Source organism: Calypte anna, chromosome 1 (assembly GCF_003957555.1).
Source record: "Calypte anna isolate BGI_N300 chromosome 1, bCalAnn1_v1.p, whole genome shotgun sequence".
NCBI classification, from domain to species: domain Eukaryota; kingdom Metazoa; phylum Chordata; class Aves; order Apodiformes; family Trochilidae; genus Calypte; species Calypte anna.
In genome coordinates this window covers 77,426,042-77,444,514 of record NC_044244.1, presented here as the reverse complement: position 1 = coordinate 77,444,514, position 18,473 = coordinate 77,426,042, and the positions used below count along the sequence as shown (strand labels likewise).

Below are 18,473 nucleotides of genomic sequence, written 5' to 3'. Positions count from 1 at the left end.
TCACTGGGAAATCCCAGTGGGAGTGTGTTGTGGAAGAAGTGTGCAGGGAATGGCTGATGAAAACATGAAGGCATTTTAGTATCCAACTGTGAGAAGAGGTGATAGGTCTTTTTTTTTTTTCCACAACTTAGCTTTTATCTAAAGGTACCCATGAGAGACTCATGCTATTAAAATGTGGGGAGGAAGGTTACAAACCACTTGCAGTGTTGAGGCTGTGAATGTATGTCAGACCCACTCACCTTGCTTTCAGGAGAGCTACAATCAACTGCTTGAAGGAAACAATGTTATCCACCTTGTGGTTTCAGTCAGCCTGTTCCCACAATCATTGCATTGATGGAGGAAAATTTTGATAAGAGAGAGTTCTTATCTGGCTCCACTGCAATCGGATGACATGGGTTTGCTGATTGTAAATTACATTGACTCTGGGCACAAAGGTGACGACATAATTGCACCACTTTTATTTTTAAAGTAATAATAATGACAATATATTCTCCAATGAAGATAGTAGGGATTTGAAATAAGTCTTCAGTTAAGCTGATGAACTGATACGCTCCAAATTGACATAGTTAATATAATTGCTTCGGGTACTGAGAGGGAGGAAACTTTATCATGGTCTAAGAGTAGCAGAAGATAGGAGTGTATGCTTGCATACTCTTGATCAAAGAATGTTTTTATCAGTGCATGGTGTTTTGTTTTCTTTCAGCTAGGTCTTAAGCAGTACCCCTCAGACTTGTTTTAAAGGTTGACTTGAAAATTACTTCAAATCTTGTTTTAAATCCAAAATGGCTATGAGACGAACTCGAAACTTGGTGAAAGAGATATCCATAAGCAAATACTTCCTATTTTACAACAGAAATAGGTTTTCTTCTTCTTTTTAAATATATATCTGGGAACAGTGTAAATGCTTTCTGATTTCCCAGTGTTTATGAAGTCTGTGGTATTACATACTTTCTTTGACTGAAATATTATCAGCATTATTTACTGGAAACTTGTTCAAAATTTTAATATTTGAGAGGGCTCTACTATACTGCAGCAGTACTCTACTGCCTAATTTCTGTTCCTAAAAGTAAGGATATTGAAGTCATCATGATGGCATAAACTGTTACTGCTTTTTGTCAGGGAAGTCTAATTTTACTGGTGATTTTTCAAGCTGCAAACAGATGGCTGCAGTATGATGTCTACTCGCTGGTGACATCAAGTGTTATTAACTGAAAATATATATTCATATTGCTCTCTTCAAAAGAGTAAAAATAGTAATTAAGTAGAATGACACTCATTTAGGTCTTGATCTGTGCATGTCACCGCAGGGCTCTGGGGGCAGGAAATAGGATTAATAGTTGTCTCATCACTACATCAGTGTGTTTGACTCCAGACCATGGTTAGAGGCAACTGAAAAGGCCATTAGCTTGTGATGACTCTTCAGTGGCCTATATCAACTGATCTGATAGTCTCTGTAAATCTGCTAGCCGATAGAACCCCCATAATGATCAGTAGTCTGAGAAGGAAATTTGTAGACTAAGAGTGCATGTGCTGAGAATGTATTTCAGCTGAAGAACAACCTCTTTGTTCCAGCATTTAGGAACATTTTTTGTCCACTCCCTGTACTGGGAACTTGATGTGACTGTTGCTTTTGTGTTTCAGTCCAAGATAATCCTGAATTTGCTTATATTTCTCTGTGATTTACAAATTGCAGTCTCACCAGTAAAAGTAATAGAGGAACACAGCGTAAAACAAATGCAAGAGTTTGGGCCTGTTTTTTTGTCAGTATTGGCTTAATTAGCTCATGTCTTCAAAAATAACATAGTGTGTATTAGAGATGCTTGTCTTTGTAATAGCCAGTCTAAGGTGGGTGCTGTGTGGCTGGTGGTTACCTGACGGTCCCTAGTTTGTAATTTTAACTGTTAGCTATAGAATTTTTTTTCTTGTTTGCAATATTTTGTAGCTGAAGTGAGGAGTGAAAAATCCAAAATGACTGCTAGTTTAATGATGTGAGTCAGCTATGCAGTAACTTTAACAGGAAAACTACACATTTTCAGGAGCTTTATATTCTTGGCATTTCATGTTGAATACACTGAAGCTGCACTAAAGAATGTGGCTTTAAACCCACAAGATTAAAGAAATGCAGAGCTAAGTTCAGCAGGTTAAACTATGGATTTTCATGATTAAAAGGAGACCTTGCTTTGTCAAGAACCACCAAATTCAACCTAAACGGAATTTTTCAGATCACTGCAATAGTCTCTGTATTTTATCCTGCTTGTTCCACAAATAGTTGTTCATTTTTTTATGCTTTAGTAATTGCTTTACCCCAATAGTCTGTCCCCTTGGAAGAAGGCATTATGTTATTATGCTATTTTTATAAGTCTCTTGGAAGTATTTCATATAGTCATATTCTTAACTTGACCACTGTTTCTCTTATCTTGTAAATATGCAGTCAACTTAGTTTCTTTTTAGACCAGATTAAAAAATTCTTAGTACATCCAAGATTTGTGGTACCATTGACAAAAGACATTATATTGTAGCACATTGTTTAAAATATTATTATGAATGTTATGAAGTGTTGAAATGTACATGTCTCTTATTTTACAGGTTATTGACAGTACTGTATACCAGTAGAATTTTTCTAGTTTTCCGACAGTCAAAAAAAGTTTCAAGGGGAGTTTTGCCACTCCAAGGCTATAAACTAAAGCTCTAGATGGACCTATACTAGTGTGTACCTCTTCAAATACACCTGTTGCAGATTTTATATGTTACAGTGCACTGCGTGGCTGTAAGGCTTCTATTATTTATCCAACATACACATATGATTCTCACTACCAGCAATAAGATTAACAAAAAAACTGAGCTGTGTCTTCAGGAACCAGACTTAGGTTTTCAGTCTTTTGGTGTTAAGCAGGGTTTAGAATGGTAATTTCACTTCAGTTCTAAGGAAGCAATGGATTGTTTCCATGTTACTATTTGACGATCTTGCATTTCAGTTGTCCAGGTAGTGTACTGGTCAAAATCTGATATCTTGCAGATGTCCGGTGAATTTAATGTGACCTCCTTTTGTGGAAAGTTCATGTCTCTTAGTTCCTGTGAAAGAGATTCTTGTAAAAAGACAGGAAAAATAAACCATATATTTTAAAAAATCTTCATAAACAAAGATTTGTATATTGTTTAAAAAAACAAAACAAAACAAACAAAAAACTCCAACAAAAACAAACAACCCCCTAACCCCTCTCCCAAAAAAAAACCCAACAAAAACCCCAAACCAAAACAAACCTGCAAAAATTTGTTCTCCAGTCTAATTTTGCTTAGAGACAGTAGGCACCGGGTTGATTCATGAAGCATCTTGACATTTGACTATGATGCAGTCCTCATCCAGTAATGTTCCTGTTTGGTTCTGATTGGAAGCTTGCTTAAGGAGAATCTCCAAAATGTGGCCTAACATTTCATTACAAAGATGATGTAGAATAGAGATAATTCAGGACTCTAGTTTTTAAATCAAGAACTGAGTGGTAAAATGACCAGCAAATAAACATGTGTGATTCTAAGACTAAATAATTGATGCTGAAGGCAACTTCACACCTGACTATGTGTATGCATTTAATTTGTGGTCTTTCTTGTATATTCCACAACTGCTCTTTGTGTTCTAAATAGCTATGAGAGAGATTAGTTTACCTATTTGAAACAAAACTATTTTCCCATTGTGTCTGTGTGGAAATCAATTTCTGTATATTCTAGGGTGCACTGGTCACTGTTCTTAATTTTATTATTTTCTCATACATTAAATTATTACATTTATTATAATTCTGTGCTGTGTGCCCTCAAATACTGTAATTTTGGCAACACGCAGTCTGTTCCCAGTTTTAGCACTGTCATGAGGACTTAAGTCTTCTGCTTAGAAAACTGCTGGCCATCAAGATGTATGCACATACCTCTGTGTGTATATATTTGTCACGAACATATGCGAGTGCATGCCTGCATATATATTTTTTTTTTCAGCCTTGCAGGTTTTGCTTGGTGTCAGAAATGGGGTGGTAGTATGGAGTCTGAAACCAGAAATTTATAAGAAAATAAATGCTCTCAGTCACCAAAGATTATTCACAAGCAGAGGAAAATTGTATAGTTGAAATGTGCATTTAAGTTATTTGCATATGGTGTCCTTTTTTTTCTGTAATAATCCTTTTTTTTTTTTTTTAAAAAAAAGAGGAATTATCACCATTGGTAGGGTTGTCTTCAAAAGATACACTGTAAAGATCCAAGTCCTATTTTATTTGCATCAGAAGAGCCAAGGAGATAAAGTGCAAGGCAATAGTGAAACCATGATCTGGATAATTCATTACAATGGGATGTACAAGTTAAAAGCGAAAGTTCTACTGAAGAAGATGAGGCAGAGAGGTATTCTTGTGGTTTTGTTCAGTGGGTTACTTTTAAATTATGACAAATGTCTAGAAGGAAATCAGTTTTGGGAGACCTGACAACAGTACAGTTTATGTATGTCACAGCTATTCACAACTTGAGTGCAGATGGAGAAGCAAGTGTGGCAGTAAGACAAATGTAAATCAAAGAGACAAATTACTTCGTTATTAGATGAGTGAGAACTACTCACTGACATATATAATGACAATTTCAAATATTTTAAAGTAGTAATGTCTCTATTCCATTACTTGTAAAGGCCTAATGTACAATTCTAGAGAGTGTTTAGGCATTTACTAGATGTACATGAAAATATTTACAAATGTTCCGCTAGCTTTTTTATGTGCTTACTGCCTCTCTAATTTTCTTTCAAAAGCTTATATTATGACTATTAAATGTTGTTTTAAGATTTATCCAGTCAGAAAGCAAAAAGGTCACCATATTTTGCAGAACTGCCACATTCTGTGAATGAAAACTGGAGAACCAGCAGTAGATTATAGGATGTTCTCATAAAATACAGGATGAATTAATGAAATAGTATACTCTGAAGTCAGAATGGGCTCTTGGATTAATGTCAATAAAAATGTAGTGCTGAATCAGTGTGTACTGTTCACAATGGAAAATTTTGAAGAACTTTTGGGAGAGGATGGGTGAGGAAGAGAGATGAATATTAAGCGAGAAGAGAGGAGAGAAGAGGGAATCTGGACAGGTCAAACCACTGCATGCTCATGAAACTCAGTTCTGAAATTGACTGCAAAATGGCTTTTGCTTAGATCATAAACATTTCTACTCTGAAATTTTGTGCAGGTTTTCTGATATAGTGAATTTTATGTAAGTTGGGATAAGGGCTTTATAAAATGGCAATTAAATTGAGGACTGCATGTTGCAACTCTTACATCTTTATACTCTTCATTGATATGCAGCGCAGTACATTAAGACCTGCAGTTGTGACCAAGTGCTGAATATATATATGGGCAATTCTGCTTCAGCAAAGATTCATATCCTGACTATTTCAGCATTCTGGAAGTTTACTCTAATTTAATTACATTGAAACCTAGTTATCTGGAACTGTTTTTCCTTTGAGTTGATTGTTTCAAGCATTCTGTGTGAACCATGGTCTCTGAAATTATTTAATTAACAGCGTTTGGCAGGTCTTTAAATCTCTGACTATCTCTTTGTCTGTACACAGCCTTTAAACTCTCCTGTTCTGGTAATACTTGAGATAATCATCGTAGGTTCTTTTTGTGTTAATGGAAGTCCTGTGCATGGATTTTTACCTCCACCCCCAAGTCAAGGGAAATGATGGTTCCCCTGCTAAAGAGAAAATACCAGACCTTGCTGGGAAGAGATCCTTAGGTGGACAAGTGGAGATACAGATATTTGGAAGTAAAATTATTTAGGTGACTATGAGAGGATTTTTGAGGTGAGCATTCAGTGAGAATAAGTAGCACACTTTGAATTTGTAAACAGTGCTCAGCAGTGCAAACCACAGATGAGTGTTATGTTAAAATCTCATTTGTTCTGAATACAGGTAGAGAACTAATGCTATAAATATTTAATGTCTTAATTTAATTTTGTTCTTAGCCACTTTCTCTGCTTCCTCTGAAATACAGCAGCAGAAGCTGAAGTTAATAATTAAAATTTTAGAATTTATTGTGAGTTCTGTTTTTCATCTAAAATAATAGCTACAGCTTTGTCAGTGTCATCTTTCATTAAATTCTTTCAAACAGTTGCTTTGGTTTGTTGTTGTTTTTTTTTTTTTTTTTTTTTTGGTAGCAAAAAATACTGTGGTAGTTAGAAAACTGAAGGGAGATTTAGATCTTGGTAAATAGCCCCTGATTTATATCGTTGTAATGGACATCAGAAACCAACTCATATACAACAGAACAGTAATAAACTCTTTATCTGTGTAACTGCTGTACAAGAAGAGGTAAAGTTCTAGTACACTGGAGAAAGGCCAATTTCTCAAGGGAAAAAAATGTTACTTTCAAAATGAAGTATGAATGTTCATAATAAACAATCAAACATCACCTTACTTCTCCATCTGAAAGCAATGGAGAGGGTGAGGAGTTCATGAAAATACAGAGTCTCATAACAGTCCAGCTTAAAATTTTATCTTATTTCTTATGTCTTCAAAGTTCTTCATCAGCACTAGCTGTAAAAAGTGCTGTGAACCACCACAGAAAACCAATGGAAAAGAAGTAGAAGGTGAAAGAGTGCTTTCATTTACTTCTATATCCACCTGAAACATAAAGGGTGTTGCATTATTGCTATAAGTTGCACTTTGAGCAAGTTCTGCAGAACTTCCTAGCCAAACTGCTTTTGGAGATGATAGCTAAAGTTATAACCACAAAATACACATGCTTACCAGGAAGTTGGCATTTCCAATTCTCCATTTTTATTCTATGTGCTTCCAAGCAGAATTACACTGGAGTGAATGATCTGGACATTTAGATGTGCCCTAGTCTTTTTAGTAGAGTTTGGTTCAGTGTCCTGTAGTTGGCTTGTTGGGTGACAGAGCACTTGGGATTGTCCTCTCTGCATCTGTCCTTTAGCAGGAGGCTTTAAATCCCAGCATTGTGTACTCTGTGAGCCTGGCTTGAAAACTAGTCAAAGCCTTTGAGCAGACTTGAACTCAGACCTCTGTGTAGCCATGAAAAATCCAGTTAAGAATAAGGGTTTGTCTCAAATCTTCTTCCTGTGTTCTGTTGCCAGCCCTTCTGACAGCTGCTTGCTGTGCCAGATATGGCTGCTTTTAGGTTTGCTGTCCACTTGGAGAAAGGAGATGATCAGCATCATTATAGTCTTAGAGAAAGCAAACCTAAATCTTAGAATTGTTCAGTTCCTGTCTAGGCAAATGGAGAACATTGCCACGTTTGAGGTCCTCATCAGCAGAGATGATTACTAAGATTATAAAATCTTACAAACAATAAGAAAGAAAAACTAATGCTCGGATTTATGGACCACAAACTCAGTATTTTAGGATGGTAAAAGCATGAATCAGATGGTTTTTTAGTTGCAGTAATTACCACAGATATTGCAGCTTGGAGTTTTCCTCCCAGGAGGATTAATTATTCGAGATACTAGAAATTCATGTGTTCTGATTTTATGGTCCGGTTGCCAGATATAATTCAAATAGATGCCAATGTCTGTGCCAACTCCATACCTAAGTTTAGTGTAATTGCATGTGTGCTTTAAAGAATAGGTTTTTAGCAAATAGGTATGAACTGATTTTTATTCTAGGACCTTGAACCCGAGAATTGCTCAGTATGCCATTTATCTGTATGGCTTTCAAGGATTTGGCTAAAATAAAACTACTGTTCTACAATGTCTTTCTCAAAAAAAATGAACAGCGAAATGATGAAGAAGCTGTTGGAATTTAAATATTTAAGCAATCATAATCTATCTCTCTTTTTGGTCACAAGTTATGATTAAAAAACGTAGATTTTAATAGAAATTGCACATTACTCACAAGTAGAGAAATGAGCCCTGCTGCCTGTGGCCTCTTTCCCATAAACTTGTGAGCTTCATTCCCAATTCCTTTGCTGGAGACCATCACCTCCCTAGTGGTTGAATGTCTGCAGTAAGCATCTTTAACACAATGAACAGATGTGTGTAATAACCACCTAATAATGTTTTGCTAGGTTTTGCAATGGAACAGGTATGGTTACTGCTCCTGCTGACGATTAAAGTGCTTTCAGTGACTGCTCAGTTCAATGGATACAACTGTGATGCTAACCTCCATAGCAGGTTTCCTGGTAAGTGTTTAATAGACTTTTTTTCCTAATGGCTTCTTTATTGTCTTGGTTCAAAGCAGTGCTTATTTTTAAATACAGAACTTTAAATCTGTCTGAAGCCTGAGGGTAGGACTCCACATTGAGTATTAACTATCTCCGTGACAATGAAACTCATCTAATGGTGCACTCTACTTTCTTTTAAACTGCACAATGGGTCAAATTCAGCCCAGTAGTAATGAATACAACTCCCCTCACACAAGTTGGGCTTGACCTGCTTTTACCAAAGCTCCATTCTGTCCTAGAAGATCACCAGAGGCTGTGTTGTTGAAAATGTTCTCTATTAATTTAAGAGTCTGAAGCTTATAACAGGGTTTTCTTTTGCGTTTTACCTGGGTAAGAGAGCATAATTGTGCCCTCTCAGAGAAATAAAGAAATATGTATTTTTTGAGCAAAATGAAGTGGAATGCAAAGTTGAGTGCCTCACTTCAAGGTTAAGTGTTTGGTTAAGGACAGGTGAAGCAATGGATGTATCTATGTATGATGTACACTCATGTCTTTGTGATAAAAAGGGAATTAAGTAATTTGAGGGACATTAGATGTCCAACTGTTAATATAATGAGAAATAGAAATGAAATTTCAGTTTTAGTGACAGGCATATCAGGGTTTACTCAGCTAAAGAATCTTTTTAGTCACTGTTACATTGCTTTTCCTCTCTGTCTCAGTTGTTCCCTGGATATAATAATAATAATAAAGTCTGTGAATATTGGCTTGTTCATATCTTGGGTTTCTGAGGTAGCAACTGAACTGAACAGTATAGTGATGAACTCAGTATAGTATTATGCTGTAATACCTTTCAGTGTTATTGCTTTCTGAATAATGATAATAATTTGATTTTTGCTTGACGAGGATCAGCTATTTTATTAAACTTAAACAGACTGTAGGCTTTCCTCTGACTTGAGTGTTCCCTGTGTTACCACCACACTGCTAGGTGCATTGTTGACGTAAAGACAACAGTGGGTTTGATCCTTTCTCACTTAATTGACTTGAATATGAAGAGCGGAGAAATAAGATGTGCAAAGATCAAATATGTTGCTTCCATTCCTGACAAAATCAGTGTTTAACAAAGTATTTCACAATTTATTTTTATGCAAAAGTTTTACAGGCTTGGCTCAAAAGTAAGGGTAAATTGTGCTCACCTGCCTCAGATCTACCTTTTGTCATTTTTCTTGTAATTGTTTTTCAGGCCTATTGCAAGTATTGTAACAGCTAGTAGACTGAGGCTTAGATTCCTCTTGCTGTGCTTTTACATTTTTTTTCTGCTCATTTTTTGCACCAGCTCTGTGCCAAGGTTTTATATTTGCAATGTGAAACTCATTAATTGACTCCAGCACTCATTGTGGGGATTTAGGGGCCATTTGCAGTTATAAGAAAGGGAAGGGTCATATCAGATTCCATGTCTGCCAAATCTCATAGATGCAGGAGAAAATCTGTTTAGATTACAAGTGAACAGATTTTTTTTTTATTATTTTTTTTAAAGTAAATGCTAATCCCAGCACACCCTCCTGTAGGAGCTGAGAGCTAAGTCTTGCTCTTTCTTGTTTGTGATCTTAGGCTGTAAAGATTCAAAGGTTGGAGTTTAATTAACAGTCTTACTGGTGATTTTTGAGAGCCAGGGAATAAAAATATTTCTGTTTCTTAGCCATGCATTTGAGATAGACGTAAAAGCCAAAAGATCTTTTTGTCCTCAAATTTGACAGGTATTATTTTAAGTATACAGAAGGGACTGCTATGTAATTGGTTGAGAGTAGCTGAGCTTGAGTGAGGCTGCTCTGTTTTCTGGGATGAAGAAACCCAGAAGATGGGTCAGAGATCCTCTAGGGGAGAAGGGGCTTGCACCTCCTACACTTGCTTCCCCAGTGATAAGCTCAGGTTGTGTCTTTGAGGGTGCTGGCCTCACTGCCTTCAAATGTAAGGGGGGTGGTGAGAGAGAGGTAAAAAAGATGAATGTTTCAAAACAAGCTTCCTCCTGGCTGAAGGAGCCACAGAGCCAGGTTATGGGAAGGATTTTCCTCCTGTTTCTTACTTGTTCCAAACAAGAAAACTTCATTGTTGAAATTCTGAACAAGAGGGGAGGATGCACTTCTTTGCTGAGGTCTGTGGTATGCAGATACCAGAGAAACCATTGAATTTTGAAGTTGTCTGCTCTTTGAATGCTGTGAAGAATATAAGTTGTTTTCAGCAAAGATGAGAAATTAAGCCTTCCTAAAGAAACCTTGGAGCTCATCCATTTTTCATTTATTTGTGCTTTTATCATTCATTGCTTAGGTCACTCTTGCATAGTAATGGTGCTGCATAAGTAGGATGATAAATAATCAGGCAGAACTTTTGTTTCTGAGGTTTGTTTTAGAGTATAGGTGTGCAGTAGTCAACAATGATGAAAAAACAAAACCCATACTTGGCAGACTGAAAATTCTGTGATGTTTTGTACTGAAAGCAAGATGGATTTTATAGAGCATTAAATAAGGTCAGATCCTGCTGTCCTTCAGAGAGTTGTCTGGAGGAAAAAGCTTTATTGCTGCATTGCAGTAAAGCACAGTTTTTTGAAGATTTTTGGGAGATGGAGCCTTATCAGTCTTGCTTTCCTCAGATGGTAAGCAGACAGTTTTGATTCAGGGGATTCTTGCTGTAAGAACATGCTGAGACCTTAGTAGAAGCTAACAAAATTTTGCAGCTATTTCGCACACACTATGCATTTTAATTCACTATCAAAGTGGTGATTTGATTAAAGAGGAGGCTCATGCAGAGGAGCTAGTTTTGAACTATAAACGTCTTTGCATCCCTCTTCTGGTGGAATGACTTTTGTCAACAGAGTTCTGTGACAAACTCTTGTCCTCTACAGGTTTTTCACTGCTCTGGAGTGAGTCTTGGCAATATGTGGAAGGGTACCAGAGCAGAAGCAGGCAGTCGAGCTGTCACCCTTTGGCTCATGTTGCCACTGCTCTGTCCTTGATTCAAGATGGTCTCTCTTGCTGTAGTATCTGCTACTTGAGCTTTACTCTGTTCTGCCTGTGACACCCCTGTGATTACTGTTGGCTGTAGACAGTATGTGTGATTTGAGACCCAAAGAGGCCAAGTGCTTTGCCTGTGTGAAAACTGAGACAAAAAGGCTGCTAAATTAAGGGCCTCATCAGCTGGGTGACCTAACCTTCAAACTATTGTTTCTCTCTCATTCAGAATAACAGAAGCTTTTACTTCAGGAATACAATTTTTTTGTTTAAACTTATACAGATATAGGAATAATATTTATCTTTCTAAATTCACAAAAAAAAAAAAAAAAAAAAAAAAAAGAAAAGCCAGATGTTTAGTATGTAGAGGACCATTAGATACATTTTCATACAGTGTCAGATTAGTTTCTGAATGAATAATGTTGTTTTAATTCCAAAATGGACTAAGTTGGCAACAATACTTCCTTGTAATACTTGTAAAGTATTAGGCAGAAAGGTTAAGATTGGGAAGGTCATTTATCCTCCTGTGTAGCACAGAGGTTGTTTTTGTACTGTATGCTCTCATTTCCTTTTGTGTCAAATGTGAATTTTGCAAGTGGTAATGGTACCTTAACAGATAAAGTAATATCCTGCTTCTTAAGAAGCTTGAAGGGAGTTATAAAATTAATAGAGCTACTTTGTTAGTTCGTGCAATTTGTTACAATCTGACACTGCATTGGTCCAACTAAGTGTAAAGATGCACTTTGCCACTTGCTTTTTTGTTCTGTTCCCTCTACCTTAGTATACTCATTAAATGGATCATAACAGTCCTCATGAGGTGAATACCAAGGCATACTGATTCTTGATCTTTGCATGTTATGTCAGTGGAATTATGTATATTCATAAACCAGGAGACTTTTGTGCCAAATCACTTCGCCTCCTGTCTTGCCTCCACTACCTTTCAGCCCTAATTTATACCCAGTGTATAACATTTATCACCACATTAGCTCAGGACTGAGTTTAGCCTGTTATTTCCTGCACTTGATTGTTTTGGCTTTAAAGTCACTGTTAGAGCTGTCTAAATTAAACTGCTTGTGTTCCTGAATCAGGGGGGAAGAGCTTGTTCATTGTAATGGAGATTTCATTTCCTCTCTGTTGTGACAATGCAGTGAAACAATTCATTTCAGCAGGCTTAATGGTATAGTATTGACTGAAGTTGTTCTGCAATTTTTAATAGCACTTAACCTTTATGTAGATATAATAAATGAGTTGATATATAAAGGAGTAATGTCTGTCTTTAACACAACACAGTATGTCTTTTTGGTAAAGCAGTAGGGGAAAAAAAATAAGACCACCCCCTCAATCAGTTGCAGGCAGAGAAGACATAATAGAAAAGCTATGTTTTAGCTCTAAAGCAAAATAAACTGTTGCTTGTGCCTATATCCTGGTCTGGAGCTTTTCTACTCAAGTACATAAAAATCTTCAGAACTTTTGAATAAAAGTTGAAATCCACCCAATAAGAGTTTTGTAGGTTTTTTTGGCAGAGTTAAAAAATTGATCAGTTCTAACAGTTGCTGTCCTCTAGGTCTCTTGTATTGTCATAATGTACAGAATGAAAGATTGCAAGATACTTTGTAGTATCGATCATTGTCTTTCAAGAACCATCTGATTTTTCATTAAAGTCAAAGTTGGTGTTTTTACAAAAAACCACGACCACAGCTTTAAAGGTATCAGAATAAATTACTTTGATATGCTGTTGATTGTACTTTAAAGTCTTCACAGCCTGAGACTACAGCCTCATACAAAGTGGACTCCAGATACACACTCCCCCAGCCTCCAAGCCAGATTGGACTGGAAGGCACAGCTCAGCTCCTGAGTTTCTCAAAACTGCTGGGAATTTCTGTTCCAGAAGGGCAGTGTTTAATGAGACTCCAAATATGTAACTACTTACTGGCTTCCACTCCACTGAAGTGTTTTGATTTACTTATGTGCTACTGATAGGTTTGTTGGGGAATTTTGGAATAATGGTTTTGTTTCATGCTAGGTTGTGTTACCTTATTAATTCCTCTTGTGTCTTTAGTGAAACTGTAGAGTCAAATGTGTTCTTCAAATAATGTGATTCTGACCTTTTTATTCCTATAGTTTGCTATGACTGTGGTATAAAAATTGATTTAATCAGCATTTGCAATACTAGGCTAACTGCTACAATAATATTGAGAGTAGTTGAAATGCATTTGCTTACAATACCTTTCCCTGGATTTTTTTCTGCAGCTGAACGAGATATCAATGTTTTCTGTGGAGTACAGACAATTACTATGAAGATAAATTTTTGCACAGTTCTTTTCTCTGGTTATTCTGAGACAGATCTGGCACTGAATGGGAAACATGGGGATGCCCACTGTAGAGGTTTCATCAACAACAACACCTTTCCAGCAGTGGTCATTTTCATCATCAACCTGAGTACTTTGGAGTCCTGTGGAAACACACTAGTGGTAAGACAAGGTCAAAGTGAAATTGTAGCATGGCTGTTTATGCATAGGATCCAGTGAATGGCCTTGACAGTACTGTGTCCTTCATCTACAATGTTTACATTGCCTTGCCCAGTTAGGAATATATTGCATACATCAAAGAAAAACAGAGAAAGTTTGTAATTTATAGTCTTGATTATCAATGTGAAGATGTGGTGAGACACATTTCTCTTCTAATTAGAAGGTATATTTTTCATTCGAAATATATTTTCCATATTTGCATTTTTAAAACTCTTGCTGAACATGCCTTAAATTTTGCTGAAACTTTTCAAATACCCACTTAGAAAATCAAAGTAAAACATTTTTAAGAGTGGGTTAGATAAATAAGAGTTATAGTCTGGGTAACTTCTTCCATGGTCTCATGAGAGCAGGTTGCTGACAGATTGACTGATCTTGTGTGTTCTGCAATAAGGCAGTGAATGAATGTGCCGGAGGGCCCAACCCACATTAAAAACCTCTGCTAGCACTGCCTTGAGCTCTAGCACTGCCTTGGAAAATCTTAGCTCAAAATGGAGCTGCTTGGCAGCAAACTGAATTTTTCAAGCAAATTTTGAATACTTGACACACACAAAAATGCCATCTAATCTACGCACTTGGTTTATGACAAAAAAGTCATGTGTGGACCTGAAGTTCAGATGAACTGATGTTCCGCTCTGAACTCTCAGTGCACAGCCACTCAGTCTTAGGGTGTTTCACCTTGTGGTGTGACTTCAGTGTCTGCATTTATGTGGCTGTTTCATACATGGGTAATGCCCATCTTTGTTCAGCTAATGACAAAAACTAATCCTTGGCTGTGAGTGAGGTTTGGGGACCAAAATTTGATCCATCTGCCTTTAAATTCTGTTATTTACCAGTATAATTTCATTTTCTTCAGTGAAGCTACCTCACTCTGAATGGGGGGAGAGTAGGAAGTCAGGTTTGAAACCAAGGGAGAGGACAATTGTACAGTTTGTGTGTATATTGCACTGTACATACAAGCAATGATGACTTGTGTCAAAGTATCTATTAATAACTTTGAAAAACAAGTATAAAAATATTTATTTTTAAGGCTTATGTTCTATCTGGAGTTCATACTTGCACTTGATGACACCTGCCAGTTTTTATGACAAACCCTGTTTTCTGCTGCAACAGTTTTGTGAAAGTGGGCTGAAACATTGGATGTGCTCTGAACCTCTTTGCCTCAGGCTGAGTTTCCTTTTAAAATTTCAGTGAAAAACAGTTTGAGAATTTATTTTCCCCATTTTCTTGAAAAGCAGCAGGAGAATTTGCTAGGAAACAACTTTTTCCTGTTTCTGTGGAGTTGGTCACATAATAAACTCCCTGAACTTACTCTTTGATTATAGTTGTAAGACCTTGATGTTGTAAAAAAAAAAACAACCAAAACCAAAGCACTCTGTTAAGTCCAATTAATTGGAGCTCCCCATGAAGCCCAGAAGGCTATCCAGGATGCAAAGACAAAGTAGCAGCTGCTAAAAATATAACCAAGAATTCTCCTCATCCTCTTTGTTTATGCATGCTGTGCCACAAAGGAAGAGGCTAAAGAAGCAGGGAGCGTTTCCTATCATGTTCCTTACACTGGACAATCCCGTGCATTTCTTGGCTGTGACTCACAGCAAAGCCCTTCAAACTCATTTTCAGTAACTAGAAAGGAGAGACAACACTTCAGACAGAATTCAGCTAAAACTGACTGAAGTACAGCAGGCACAACCTTTTATTTTTGGGGGGAGGGGAGGTAAGAAAGCTAAACAGAGCTGTGGCTGGCTATACTATATTAGTGTTCTAACTTGTGGTTTTTGGGAAAGAAATAGATCCTAGAAAAATTGATTTTTTGTAATTTTCCTGACCTTTAGGAGCATACTTCTGGCAAACTGATTGGGTGCATCTGGTTTCTGGACAGTTTTTCTGTAGCCAAAAGAATCAAAATACCTGCTGTGAATCCTGTGCTATCTAATGCAAAATATTACAACTCATGCACACCTTGGGATGATTCTTCAATAATGAAATACCTTTTTAAGGAACTGTGTGTTCTCAAGCTATTGAAAGTATCTGTTTTGCTGATAGAACTATACAGAAGAAATGGAAGCCCAGTGCCATGTTAATTGTTGTTATGTGCTATCCTTATTATTATGTATGTACCTACTGAGAAAGTACTTTGTGGTGCTTATCTGCTGTTTTCAAACTACCCTCTTACTCAGATGAGTGGCCACAGATGGAATGGGGCTGGGCTGCTACAAGGAGGAAAGGATGTCCTTCAGTCTTCTGGAGAGCTGCCTGTTACTGCTGGCTCTGCACACTCTGAGCCTGAGCCATACAGCAGAGCGTGTGTCCAGAGAGTGAATTAGGGTTGCCTTGGCTGTAGGATTGTGTGCTTTTTCAGCTCTTGCACTTCTGACAGGATTTCTTTACACATAGTTCATAATTTAGCTTGAGAGAACTTTCAAATGGTATATGCATGGTTGGGGGGAAATAAAAACCAGAACACAGAGAACATGTTATTTAACGAAGTTAATTTTGGAAGAATTTCCTGAAAGTATTTTCGATGTGCTTAAGGCATCTGTGTCATTAGGTATCTTTTGTTCCACACTTAATTTTCTGATAATTGTTGTTTTCTGTCTCCCTCGAAAGGTATCCTCAGCTCGAGGTATCAATGCTTATGGAAACATCTCAGTGGTACAGATAGGTAATGTTTCAGGCTACATCGATACACCAGACCCACCAACGATTATCAGCTATTTGCCTGGGCTTCTGTACAAATTTAGCTGTAGCTATCCATTGGAGTACTTGGTTAACAATACCCAGCTTGCTTCGTAAGTGTGCTTTTCATTTCTGTGTTTCCTTCCCATCTTTCTTTAAGCCCATCTGAATCTATGCATTTCAATTTTGAGCTGTGCAAGAGTGAAGGGAAAAACACTGAAAGAAGAGGTGATGCAAAGGAAAATTCTGTAGCATCACTGTATCAGATAATATAGTCTATGAAGAGAGACTTAGATAATGCAAAACTTACTTAAAATTCAGATGTTCTGCTGACAAAATGGTAGCAACAAAAAAATAAGGGGAATTCTTCATGAAATAGTTTGTAAGCATGCGAGTATAGAGTGCAAGAAAAAATATTTCAAAGAGTAAAACTTGTACATCATGAAAATTGGGTTCTTTTTTGTCACTTTGCCTCTCTGCTAATTATTTTTCTGATTCATGTTTTCAACAGTATCCATTACTTTCTGCATAGTTACTGTTCTGTCAATGTTTCCACTATAAATTTGCATTTCTGAAGTTTACAACCCAAATGTATAATTAACTCCTTGCGACATAACTTGAGGGTTTTTTAAATGATAATAACCACTGAAGTATGTAAACACAAAAAATAAGATATTTCTTTTCATGATGTTTTTGGTTTCTGGTTCTTTTGTAGGTCATCAGCAGCAATTTCTGTAAGAGAGAACAACGGTACTTTTATCAGCACTTTGAATTTACTGCTTTATAATGTGAGTATAAAATACTGTATGACCTGGACTAAATCCATCTCTGCACTATGTGAGTGCAAACTGGATTAACAGAGCAAAATATAGGCTCCTCTTCATCACTTGCCCTTCCCTTCTCTCTCCCATGAATAACCAGGCCTTTTATCTGGGCATCTTTCATTTCTGAGTTCCCTTTTCCTTTTTGTTTGCACGTACCTATTGTCTTGGATTTATATGTCTGGTCTTTGAGAAAACAGTCTTTTTGTCCTATATTTATGCAGTTCCTCAATTTATAGCTCTGGCTTTCAGGTTGTTGCACCATATGAATAATCAGTTGTAGCAGTAACGATAATAATCATACTCCAGGTGCAAACTTGTGTTTGCATTTTTTATGTATATGTGCATATGTGTGTGCATTTTTCTCTATCTATGTCTGCATGTGTATATGGATAGGTACTTCATACTCAAACAGGGAGTACCCTGTAGAATTCTGTAAAAATATCCTAGATCTGGTCCCTTAGCAATAAAGTGGTAACACTTTTGCTGCAATATTTTTATGTTCATGCCTTAGAGTGTTTTCATCATCTCTATTTGTACAGAGGGATGTGAGATTTGTTCCAGATTTATAGCCCACTGTACTTGTTGCCTCATTGTGTGGACTTCTGGGATTTTGAGGGTTAATTTTAACACTTTCGCCTCATACTTCCACATGTTTTAGATAATTTATCTTGAACATGTGTTATTATATAAGTTTTTACCATGGAAATATGAATGGCGACAGTAAAACATGAAAAATGCACAGAGCTCTACTTAACAACATTGATCCCCCAAATTATATTTTTGTGTTGATTAAAATTTTTATTCATACATTTTAAATACTTGATTTAAATATCATTTTTTCCATCTATCAAGCAACATTTTGTAAATTATGATTCTGTTTTGGGTTTCTTTGCATTATTGTTCATAGCATCTTGACACTGAATTATAATTCATGCAACTGATTTAAAAGTCAATGTTTTATGCTTTGAATATAATGAGCTTATAAATATTGTAACAGGACATTTTGCAAAGGCATGCCTTAAAAAAAATCATGTTTGTTTTACAGAGCAGAGCTCCAAATAATAACTTATAATCTGTTAAAATGCAGAGTATTCTTCTCTCATTTTTAAATAAACCTGGCACCAAAAAATGGGGCAAAGTGAGGGTAGACACAATTTTTAGTCAACACAAGAATAGATCACTACAGGTTTGCTACCTTTCATAGAGCAGTTCTGCACAGAGTCAGGTATAAATGCTATTGATGCTTGTAGTGAACACATTTTTCCATTAAATATCATGTTAGGCTGAGATTTCACCCTCCCTACTCCA

General features: G+C 36.6%; 1 protein-coding gene across 1 annotated transcript in view; it reads left to right on the top strand.

Annotated features, from left to right (window-relative positions):
- ZPLD1 (zona pellucida like domain containing 1) overlaps positions 1-18,473 on the top strand; it is a 28,947-nt gene that overhangs the window by 179 nt on the left and 10,295 nt on the right. Inside the window, exons 2-5 of the mRNA XM_008496804.2 lie at positions 8,043-8,156; positions 13,391-13,611; positions 16,273-16,454; positions 17,057-17,129. Of these exons, the coding sequence (XP_008495026.1) occupies positions 8,051-8,156; positions 13,391-13,611; positions 16,273-16,454; positions 17,057-17,129 (582 nt within the window). The 5' untranslated portion in view covers positions 8,043-8,050. The remainder of the gene's footprint in view (positions 1-8,042; positions 8,157-13,390; positions 13,612-16,272; positions 16,455-17,056; positions 17,130-18,473) is intronic.